Source organism: Chiloscyllium plagiosum, chromosome 18 (genome assembly GCF_004010195.1).
Source record: "Chiloscyllium plagiosum isolate BGI_BamShark_2017 chromosome 18, ASM401019v2, whole genome shotgun sequence".
Classification (NCBI taxonomy): domain Eukaryota; kingdom Metazoa; phylum Chordata; class Chondrichthyes; order Orectolobiformes; family Hemiscylliidae; genus Chiloscyllium; species Chiloscyllium plagiosum.
Window position 1 is genome coordinate 55,758,713 of NC_057727.1, and position 12,370 is coordinate 55,771,082.

At 41.3% G+C, this 12,370-nt stretch overlaps 1 protein-coding gene across 7 annotated transcripts in view; it reads left to right on the forward strand.

Annotated features, from left to right (window-relative positions):
* Positions 1 to 12,370, forward strand: part of LOC122559107 (metabotropic glutamate receptor 7-like) — a 736,921-nt gene that overhangs the window by 557,121 nt on the left and 167,430 nt on the right. Inside the window, exon 8 of one of the 7 annotated variants that reach the window (XM_043708409.1) lies at positions 7,524 to 7,583. The exons of the other annotated variants lie outside the window; for them this stretch is intronic. Within the exon in view, the coding sequence (XP_043564344.1) occupies positions 7,524 to 7,568 (45 nt within the window). The 3' untranslated portion in view covers positions 7,569 to 7,583. Of the gene's footprint in view, positions 1 to 7,523; positions 7,584 to 12,370 lie in introns of those variants that run through there. 7 annotated transcript variants of the gene reach the window in all.

Genomic DNA, 12,370 nt, shown 5'->3' on the forward strand with positions numbered 1-12,370 from the left:
GTGTGCATTTAATTGAGCAGCAGGTTGCACAGTTGTGATCCTGGTGCCTTGCTGCCTCTGCCCTCTTATGTCTGGGGTATGCAGGTATTCCCAGAGGAAAGTGAGAATTACAGATTTTTTTAAATTTCAAAAATATACTTTATTCATAAAATATTTTGATGGTCTGTACAGTTGGTCATGCCATACATACGTAAACATTCAAATTCTTGCCTACAGAGATCAGAATTGATCATTTGTATATACAGGTCTGTATGTTTATCAATCATATGTCCATATATTGAGCTGAGGCGTCAGCGGAGCCCAAATGACTGCATGGGCCCCCTGTTCTTCTTGGGCAGGCAGATGTTACACGGTGGTCTTTCCCCACTGCACCTTGGCGGCAGCTGCCCCAAGCTTCAGCGCGTCCCTCAACACACAGTCCTGGACCTTGGAATGTGCCAGTCTGCAACACTCAGTCGAGGTCAACTCCTTCAGCTGGAAGATCAACAGGTTTCGGACCGCCCAGAGAGTGTCCTTCACTGAGTTGATGATCCTCCAGGCACAGTTGATGTTCGTCTCGGTGTGCGTCCCGGAAACAGGCCGTAGAGCACAGAGTCCCGCGTCACGGCGCTGCTCGGGACGTACCTCAACAAACACCACTGCAATCCTCTCCAGACTTCTTCTGCGTAGGCACATTCCAGAAGGAGGTCTGTGACAGTCTCGTCCCCCCCGCAGCTGCTTCGNNNTCCTGGGGAACAGGCCGTAGAGCACGGAGTCCTGCGTCACGGCGCTGCTCGGGACGAACCTCAACAAACACCACTGCAATCCTCTCCAGACTTCCTCTGCGTAGGCACATTCCAGAAGGAGGTCTGTGACAGTCTCGTCCCCCCCCGCAGCTGCTTCGAGGGCAGCGTGCGGTACGGCAGAGTGTCTGGGTGTGCATAAAGGATCTCACAAGCAGAGCCCTTCTCACCACCAGCCAAGCCATGTCTTGGTGCTTGTTGGAAAGTTCTGGCGATGAGGCATTCTGCCAAATGGCTTTGACAGTCTGCTCAGGGAACTGCTCGATAGGATCTGCCCTCTCCTTTTTCTGAAGGGTCTCAAGGACACTAGGTGCTGACCACTTCCTGATGGACTTGTGGTCAAAAGTGTTTTTCTTCATAAACTTCTCCACAAAGGACAGGTGATACGGAACGGTCCAACTACTCAGAGCGTTCCACGGCAGCGAGGCCAGGCCCATCCTTTACAACACCGGGGACAGGTAGAACCTCAGTATGTAGTGGCACTTGGTATTTGTGTACCGGGGATCCACGCACAGCTTGATGAAAGTGAGAACTGCAGATGCTGGAGAGTCAGAGTCAAAAAGTGTGGCACTGGAAAAAGCACAGCCGATCGGGCAGATCTGAGGAGCAGGAGAATCGATATTTTGGTCATAAGCCCTTCAGGTTTCACCTATCAGCGAGCTTGAAAGTCAATTCAGTCAGGTTTGTTTGTAGACATATCTGGGTGGAAATCAGGGGTATGGCGTGGAGAGGGCTTAGTTGCACGTACATTGAAAAACACCAATGAAAGCCAATTCCTGCTTTCTCCTCCAAAGGCTCCCTGCCCTGTCCCCAAGCCAGTTACATCCCTGTCCTCATTGTCCATCCATCTCTCTTAATCATTTATCATCCAGGCCTTTTGTTGACCCTAAGCCTTTGGTGGATGCATTGCCAGCAGCAGCCCCAACTGCTGGTGGCCCTGACAGGCAGTGGAGAGTTCTGATTTGCCAGCAGCTCTAAGAAAGTTGTTGGATGTGGTGGATGGGGTAGGAGGATTTCCATCTGTGAAAGGTCCAGTGCTGGCCAACTAAGTGCCTGGTGGGAATTTCATTTCATTGTGTCCTGATGGAGGACACAAAACTCTTGATCAGTTTTCCAACTGATGGTGAGACCCATGTTAGCAGCACTAAATTCTGCTTTCCCTGCGAGAGTTACTTTAAAATAGAATAATTTCGATTCCATTTAGTTTCATCTCGTCGAACGCTGAAGGTTTGTAACAACATGCTATCTGCGCTGTATGGAAGTTTGAATTTTTATTGATAACTGATCTTATTAATCATCTGGTCTTGCTCTGGGACTGTATAGGATTTATGGAACAGCATGTAGCAGTCCAAATCGATCCAATTTCTATTTCAATATCACGTAGCTTTGTGTGATGACCATAGTTGAACACTCACCTTTGATTCTGAAAGCTGTCCATTGAGGCTGATTTCAGTTACCTGAACACTACACCCAGACTAACACTTCAGTGCACTGAGAGAGTATTGTACGATTGAAATGCTAACTTTCAATGAGCCTATAGACTTGAGACCCCAACTTCTCTCTCAGGTGGATATAAAAATCTCATGGTATTATGCATGAAAAGCAGGATAGTTCTCCTAGGGATATTCTGATGAATATTTGACCTTCAACTAAACAAGAAAATGCTTATCTCACTGCTGTTTTGAGGAACCTATGCATAAGTTGGTTACCATGTTTCAATATGACAATTGCAATGTTACCTACGTTGCTTGCAAAACATTTTGGAATATGGTAAGATTTTGGCACTAAATAAATATCTTTTCTTCATACAGGCGGCATGGTGGCACAGTGGTTAGCACTGCTGCCTCACAGTGCCAGAGACCCGGGTTCAATTCCCGCCTCAGGTAACTGTCTGTGTGGAGTTTGCACATTCTCCCCCGTGTCTGCGTGTGTTTCCTCCGGTGCTCTGGTTTCCTCCCACAGTCCAAAAAAAATGTGCAGGTTAGGTGAATTGGCCACGCTAAATTGCCCGTAGTGTTAGGTGAAGGGGTAAATGTAGGGGAATGGGTCTGGGTGGGTTACTCTTCGGAGGGTCGGTGTGGACTTGTGGGGCCAAAGGGCCTGTTTCCACACTGTAAGTAATCTAATCTAATCTGTTTGAAACATCCTTTCTTAGTGGCAATGTTTTCGTACAGAGGAAGACGTTGTCTCCTGAAATACAATGCTGGTGTTCCTTTCATTTCTTAACTTTTTTTTTGGGGGGGGGGTGATAGTGGGGCACGGGGGAAGTCTTTGTGGTTTTGCGGCTGAGATTCTAATTCAATGTAAAAAAAAAATTCTGAAAGATCTATCTTCACAATTTAAAAAAAAAAGCTGGCTTCTCGTTTGCAATCTGGGGACAGGGAGAAAGCATAAAATTTATTGCAACCCTTTAAAAATCTCCCCATCCCATTTTAAAAGAGAAATGGCTCCTTCCCACATCTCTTGCATTATTCACCTTATCTCGGTTGTTTAATCAGAAAATCAATTGAAAACTGATTCAATTACTGTACACCCTTCCTGGCATAATTCCAAAACCTTACCATGTTCAATATAACTCACATGCTAATGTCATTCAATTTAATAAATAAATAGCTCTCTTCTAATATGTCTGTGCTTCTAGCACAACACATTAATTCTCTATATTCATTCATAAAGGAGCAACATGAGATTTTCAGCATGAGGGTGAAGCTGGTATTTATTATCTGCCCCCATTAGTTGGCCTTGGGCCATCTTAATTTTTTATGCAACATTGCTTTAGAGGGGGTATTTTGACTAAGTGGAGAATTGTTAATACTTAACCAATTTTTGTGTAGATTGGAACTAATGGGTTTTCATGGCATTGCTCTCAAGAACAGAGATGGTTGAGCTGAGACATACTATTGAATTGCATGTGGCAAGCTGTTGTAATATATCTTTTATATATTGTGGCCTGCAGCCACAGTCTATGAATAATAGAGGTGACAGACACTGATAAAGCCAGAGAAACTAATCAGATGATTGGTGTTCGATAACATTTAGTTTAGTAAAAACTAGATCGACTTCGTGTGAGTTTGCCTCTAGCAGGATGGTTTTAGATGATGCGCCAATCCTTACGTTACCTCTTGTTGCGTTAGAAACTGGCATGGTATTGAAGAATCCAATAGATACATTGCAGGTAACTAATAGTGCAACCATTACATTTAGAGGCACATAAGTGTCTGTGCTAACATTGGACAATTAGATTACAACAGAGGAGAGACATGCTTCAAGTAGAATGACATACTTCAAACAGTCCCAGGAAAAGATGAAGTTTGAGACCTTTGTACCCTTGGTATACATGCTATAATAGTGATGAATTAAAGATATTTGGATATAGAGATTGTCAGACATAATGCAAAGTAAGTTTCTTCCTGGTATTGCTAAATTTGCAACTTGACAAGGCTAAGTCTGCAACCTTTGTATTTCAGGACTCTGGCTTTGACTGAGCAAACTATGTTACTACCAACAACTCTTGGCAGTGAAGAGTAAATTCCAATATCGAAAGCACATTCTGCATCTTTGTTTCTCTCAGAGCTGCTGCTCGGTGTGTTCAACATGCAATTGTACTGATTTATCAGAGGAAGCATGTTGATTGAGAACATTGAGTGTAATTGTTCTGAGTATGACTGTAGCAGTGGCAGCTCTCTAAATTTACATATCATTGTTAGCGAAGAAGATTTTGCAGGTTTGAAGAGACGGACATTGTCTAAGTGTCTTTCGGTGAACCTCCATTCCAATCAAAGATGGACAGATAAATATGATAAACGCCCTCCATAAGTACATGTTGTGTACCAAATACTAATCCTTCCAGCCCAGAAGATTCCAGTTCAATTACTGTCCTGTGCTGACATACCTACTCCCAATTGGGACAGTAGTTTTGATACTGCAGGTAGCATTCATGGTTCATCTGAGGGATGGAGAAAGATTTTCAGGTTCTCTAATTGCTGTCAAGGTACTTTTAGAGTCATAGAGTTGTACAGCATGGAAATAAATTGTTCAATTCAACTTGCCTATGCCTACCGAATATCCTAAAGTAACATAGTCCCATGTGCCAGCATTTGGCCCATATCCCTCTAAACCCTTCCTATTCATGTACCCATTTAGATGTCTTTTAGATGTATAATTGTACTAGCCTCCACCCAGCAGCTTATTCAATATAAACCTTGTACATCTTTTTTGAACCCTTCCAAGTTTAGAAATATCTTTGCTATAGCAAGGAAACTAGAATTGAATGCAGTATTCCAAAAGTGGCCTAACCAACATCCTGTACAGCTGCAACAAGACATCCCAACTCCTATATTCACTGCACTGACTAATAACAGCAAGTGTATCAAATGCTGCCTTCACTATCCTGTCTACCTGTGACTCCATCTTCAAGGAACTGTGTACCTGCACCCCAAGGTCTCTTTGTTTGGCAACACTCCCCAGGACCCTAAGTGTCTAAATTCTGCCCTGATTTGCCTTACCAAAACGTTACACCTCACATTTATAGAAATTAGACTCCATCTGCCATTCATTAGACATTTGGCCCATCTGATCAAGGTCCTGTTGTACTCTCAGATAACCTCCTTCATCATTCGCTATACCATCAATTTTGGGTGCCATCTGCAAACTTATTAACCCTTACTCCTGCTGGAAACTAAACTGTCAAATGAGGAAGAATTTAGTTGGCTAGAATGTGCCATCACCAACATAGAAAATGTTTGTTATTTCAGATTGCACATAATTCCATCGTATTGAGAGTTAATAGTCCTTAGTTGTTTGAGTACACTTTAACCAGAATAAATCCATTTTTTTGCATGCACGGAGGAATTACTTTCACTTTAAAATCAAAAGGGTTCCTGCTGTATTTTGGTTCCATTTCGAGTTTAAACTTCTATGAAAAAGAGTCTATATTTCTTTTCAGAAATGTTAAATTGAAAGCTTAAGTTGTGGAAAAAAGAAGGTAAGCCCCAAGAAAGCAAGAGAAAGAAAATACTAATTAAATATTGTATCTGGAAGAGAAAAGGAACAGCTTGAAGATTAAAATTAAACTGGATGAAACATACCTTAAACCAAGAAAAACTTCAAAGATTCAGGATTTTAAAAAGAACATAAAATTTTGACACAGAAAAAGAAATCACTGAACTTATTCTAAAAGTAAGAGATTGTGAAGTTAGTGAGGAAAGGTTTCAGAAAGATTTGTGTTGGAAGGAAAGGCTGTATAGCCTGGGACTTTTTTTCACTGGAGCGTAGGAGGTTGACTGGTGATCTGATAGAAGTTTATAAAATAATGAGAGGTGTGGATAGAGTTGATAGTAGTTGACTTTTCCCTAAGATGGGGGAATTTCAAGACTGGGGGCACATTTTGAAGGTGAGAGGAGAGAGGCTTAAAAAAAACACGAGGCAATTTTTTTACATGGAGAGTGGTTCTCGGAATGAACTTCTGAGGAAGTGGCTTGCAGGTACAATTGCAACATTTAAAAGACATATGTATAGATGCATGAATAGAGAAGGTTTGGAGGATATGGGCCAGGAGCAGGCAGGTGGGACAAGTTTAGTTTGGGATTATGTTCGGCATGGACTGGTTAGACTGAAGGGTCTGTTTCTGTGCTGTATGACTGGAAAATAGAGAAAAGTCTACCTCTTTTCTAGCTTCTTCAGAAATACCAACACTTTAACAGATAGCCATGATATCATGTAAAGGAGGGAGAGGGAGTTCAGCAGAGGAAATACTTTTCTTTAAGACTGTGTGCTACCAGCAATATGCTCCTGGCACTCGAGCATTGCAAGATCATTAGGAAGGACTGAATTAAATTTTGACAGACAGCTTTTAGTCTGTTCAAACCGCTTGACTGCATTGCCAGAAATAACTCAAAACCCAGATTTTAAATTGCCCTCCTGGGGCTTGCTAATATTTTGATAAAATGTTGCAGGGATCCCCAGTTATCTGCACCCCTATCTCAGGTGGCTGTCCGAGTTGCAGTGTGGATCAACTGAAACGTGTAAATGACCCTGACCCTAGAAAGTTAATAGGCTTGTCAGAGTAAACAAGCTGGATGTGTTTGCGCTTTCCGTAACGAGAACGGACAGATTTAATGTAGTGGTAATAGAACCTGAGGGGAGATTGATTTTGCTTTGCACAGTCAGCTTTGGAGTCTGAAAAGGGGAAGTTTTGAGCTGACTTAATAGCAAATTTCAAAAGAGAATTCATCAAGACTGTGTATAAATGCAAGCTTTTGTTATTGTGGCCACAGCTTCTGCCAAGTAGATTTTGACGTTTAATAATCTTTTAATTCCTTTCTCTACAATCTAATTGTTTCTTTTAACAGCTATGTTTATAGATGTCTTTTAAAAATTGAGATCAATCCTTGGTTGATCACAATCTGGTCTGACAGCAATTGTAATGCTCGTACTACACTTTTGTCCCACCAGTTTCGTTTGTTGTTTTTTTTTAATTGAAATGCATCACATTCCTCCCTTATGTTTAGCTCATCACAAACATTAATTCTCATTTTACCTGATAGATTTATCGTAGGCTAAATGACCGAACTTGAGTTGGCTGATCTGCTTTCATGTGCTGCAACTCAAGTCTTTAAATTTATCATCATCAAACATACCTGTCATTTTAAGTTTTACTTTTTAGTGACTGCATCAGTTCTTTGCATTAATCCTAATGCCTGGCATATTTGAAGTTCAAGGATTGGTTGTTCTCTCTTCCAGGACTTGGAAGACATCTTTCTTCAGTTAAACACCACATTACCTTGATGACGTGACCTGTTTGTATAAGCAACCTTGCAACAAATGTATTCAATTTTGTCTTCGCTTTCTTGCAAACTGACAGCATTAAAAGACAAAGCTAAGCATGTGTGTGTTGCTCAAGGCAAAGATTTCTTGTTGTTCCCCTGAAGGTTGACTGTGAATTTCATGCCACCTCCTGTGTGAATGACACTTTTGGAAAATGCTACTAATTCGTTACTGTGATCTGGGAAGGATGGTTTTGCCTCGATTCTCTGTGTTTTAGCAATTTTAAAAATATAAGCAACATGTACACATTTAATACTGTGTGTTAGCCATTTTCTCTTATGTGATTTACTGCAGTGATTATTAGGCATAATCTATTAGACAGCTCATTCGATTGTTCATTCGATTGATCCTGGGTATGGAGATACTTTCTTATGAAGAGAGGTTGAGTAGGTTGGGTCTGTACTCACTGGAGTTTAGAAGAACAAGAGGTGGCCTGAGAGAAACATGTAAGATGCTGAAAGGACTTGATGGTGGGTGCAGAAAGGTTGTTTGTCCTTGTGGGGGAATATAGGACCAAAGGGCATAATCTCTGAATAGGGGGGCTGCACATTTCAGACTGAGATGAAGGTTTCTCTTTCAGAGGCTAATGAGTCTGCAGAATTCTTTACCACAGATGGCAATAGAGTCTGAGTCATTGAGAATAGTTAAAGCTGAGGTAGACGGATTTTTAATGTGTAAACAAATCAAGGGTTATGGAGCAAAGGCAAGTTAGTGGAGTTCAGGATTATCAGATCTGCCATGATCTTGCTGCATAGCAGAGCAGAATTGACGGGCTGAATGGCCTGATTCTGCTCCCATAATATAAGGCCTTACATGGAATATTGCTCAAATGATCAGTTTCTGTTCCTGCTCTTTTACTTTACATAAGCCCTACCATAGAATACTGCCTTACCAAATCCTATCAACACATTGTCCTCCCCTATAAAGGTCTCCCTTTAAATAGTTAACAGCTCTTTGGCTCAGCTTCTCCAAATACGTGCAAGTTTCACATTCTGACCACTTTCTTAATGACAATTCTGTCTTAAATTCTTTCCTGGTTTTACAGTGATCATCTTATATTGATGATCCCTGCTTTCAGACTTGGAGTAGTTATTCCTGCAATAGAGTGTTTCATCTGAAGTGGCATATACTGTAAGAAACTAGCTGTGGAGATTGTGGTATTGAAGAATGCAACAGACATCCTTTGCAACTACAATGTACAACATTACATTTCTGAGGCATTTAAGTGTCTTGCATAATAATAGGTTGTTACATCACAACAGAAGCATGCTCCTAGTGATCTGAAGTAAGATGCAGTATGAGACCTCTGTACCTTCAGGTAATATGCTATGATGCAGTCAGATGCTATGGTGTAGTCATGATTTCACATTTCCTAAAGGAATATTTCGTGAAAGGCATAACACAAGACTCACTTCACAAGTGGAAAGGTACACCTACTTCCTCATTGAATGTACAAGACCTAAACTTGTTCCTCCTTCAGGATTTGTCACTGCTAAATGCAAATACAAAGCAATTGATTTGCTGTGGATAGAAATGTTGAGTTGGGGAATAATGAGAAGGTGCTTGGTAGGGTAAGAGTGCAACTAGATGGAGACAGGGCGGGTCTTGAAGCCTAGTGAGGGAGCCGCTAGATCGGACTAAAAATATCTTCAAAATGAAAATGTGAAGAGTCAGATTCTAGAAAATGAATGTGCACATTTAATATATGTCAGCAAATCTTCCAATGGGAAAATAGTTATTGTATAAGCGGAGACTAGGGTCACTCATTGGGACCATATAGAAGACCCTTCAGAGCTGACTTCATGAGAATAGACAGGGAAGTTGAAACTTGTGATTGGCTATGACCCACCATTTGGAACCTAACTCTGAGCTAGAGGCTGAGACTTAAGAGTATTCTTCCTTACTTACATTAATGGTCAGACAGATGACCCCCCCCCCCCCTGCCCCCCCAACTTGCAAGTGGTTCTAACTCCCCAACAACCCTCCCATCTTGAGATCCCATATGCATCGAGCTACGACTCTTTGCCCACAGACCTAACCAGACCCTATGGAATCTCCAAGCCTGACTATTCCCTCTCCAACCCCCATCTCCCAATCCCGGACCTAACATTGCCTGATTCTCAGCCTCCAGATCCAACATGCATCCATAGGTATGTTTAAAGGGACCTTGTAACCAAATTCAGGACTAAATGGTAGTGCAAAGGGCAGTGAGAAGCAGGGATTCCTAGATTGTGTTAAAGACATTGTTAATACAGCAGTTTGGGCCCAGTCAAGTGAGAAAGTAGGTACTGCCAGACCTGGTTCTTGGAAATGAGGTGAATCAAGTGATAGTGGAGGAACATTTGGAGGACACTGATCATTGTATCATAAGGTTTAGCATGATGGAGGAAAATGACATTGGTTAATCCACAGTAAGAATATTCAGCTGGCGGAGAGCTGACTTCAATGAAGTAACAACAAAGCTAGGGAGGATAGACTTGAGCCAAAAAGTTGGTGAGGCAAACAAGAGATGAACAATGGGATACTTTCAAAAAGAGTGGATTCTGCCACAGTCAAGACATGTTCCCTTAAAAGAGCAAGATGGGACAAATGCAGAGATCCTTAGATGAAAACTCAATGAGAAATAAACTTGAAAAAGATAAAGCGTGCTTACAACAGGTCATAAATACATTTGAGACCAAGTTGAATGCAAAATATTCTGAGGGAAGGTGAAAAAGCAAGTAAGCAAACCAAAGAACATAATGAAACAAGACTGTCAGCTAACATAAAGGGAAATCCTAAATTCTTCTATAACCACACCAGTAATGAAAAGATGAAATAATCAAATGAATAATAGGATCAATTCAGGATCAAAAATGGAATTTAAAAACTGAGGCAAGAGGCGTAACTGAGGTGTTAAATGAAGTTTTGTGCCTCTGCCTTTAACCACGAGACAGGTACTATCCAGGCCATGTGACAGAGGAGAAAACAGCCACTAGGAAGAGTTAAAAATTGACAAGGAGCACGTGTTGGATAAGCTATCAGTACTTAAACCAGATTGGGTAAAATACATTGAAGGAAATGAATGTGGACATTGCAGAGGGACTGGCAATAATTCTTCAATTTCAGGGTATTGCCAGAGGACTGGAAAATTGCAAACATTATGCCCTGTTCAAAAATGGTTATATAGATCAGTCCGATAGTTGCAGACCAGTCAGCTTAACTTTGGTTATGGAAAGCCATCTCACATCAACTATACAAATTAGAATTCATAGTCACAAGGGGCAAAGAGACATGCATTAATTCAGAAGAACCAGCATGGATTTGAGAAGGGAAAATCATGTCCAATCAAAGAAAATTGACGAGGGCAAGGTGTGGTGTTCGTGGATTTATGATCAAGATCTTGGTGTGCAGGGGTCAGTTTAGGACACTATTCAACTGTGGGGTGGATGGTGTAGCATTTCTAAAATACATTGGTCCGTTGGTAGTGTGGATGGATAGATGGTAGATAAAGGTCAATGTAGAGAAGTGGACTGTGATAAACTTGTGAACGAAGAATATGGACAGACAGTGTAGCATTGTAAATTGTGTGCAGGAACAGAGAGGTTTGAGCATGTATGGGAAAAATCATTAAAGCTGGCAGGGCAGGTTAAGAGTAGACAGGCAGGAGGCTGGAAGAACTCAGCAAGCCAGGCAGCATTAGGAAGTGCAGAAGTCGACATTTCAGGTGGAACCCTTCTTAAATCCTGAAGAAGGGTTACACCCGAAACATCAACTTCTGTACCTCCAGATGCTGCCTGGCTTGCTGTGTTCTTCCAGCCTTCTGCTTGTCTACTTTGGATTCCAGCATCTGCAGTTTTTCATGTCTCTAACCAGGGCAGGTCAAGAGAGCTGTTTTTTAAAAAGTATAGTAATCTAAGCTTCATTAATAGGTGCAGAGAGTACAAGAGCAAGGAAGTTATGCTGAACTTGTGTAGGGCACTGATTAGAGTGTCTGTTGGAATAGCTACTCAGCTAGAATATTGGGTACAGTTACAGGTGCCATACTACTGGAAGGATATGAATGCACTGTGAAGAATGTGGAAGAAGTTTATGGGAACTTTAGATTATAAGGAAAAGTTGGAGAATTTGGGACTGTTTTCCTTGGAGAGGAGAAGGCCAAGGGGAAAGTTGACATGTTTTCAAAACTATAAGGGGTGTAGACAGTGTAGTTGGGAAGAAATGTTCCCCACTCGTAAAAGGATTAAGAACTAGTTTGAAACTATTTTGTGAAAGAAAAACGAATGTAAGGTGAAAGAAAGCTTTCTCATGCAGCTAATAGTTTGGGTCTGTAGCACACTGCCTGAAAATGTAGTGGAGGCAGGCACAAGTGAGGCATTCAACAGAGCACTGGATGATTATTTCCAATTTGAACAATGTGCAGTGTTATGGGAGATAAAGCAGGAGTGCAAACATGGTGGGCTGAATGGCCTCCTTCAGCATTGTAACATTCTGACATTCTGATTCTGGAAAATCTGGAACTCCAGTCCTCAGCAAATATTACTGCTTCAAATCTTGCAACTCTAAGAGTGTATTTCTGATATTCCACCATAGATCATGATTGAGTTGGGAAAACCTGTTGTAACTTTAGTTGCCCAGAAAGTGTCTCATAGTTCAGTCGACATGACATATGCACATTGTGTCAGTGAGGAAGAATTGATGGTATTGCTTATTTTTTTGCTTTTTTTATGGAATGAAAGAACAAAATATTAATAAAAACAATAATTGACAGAATTGAGTCAACT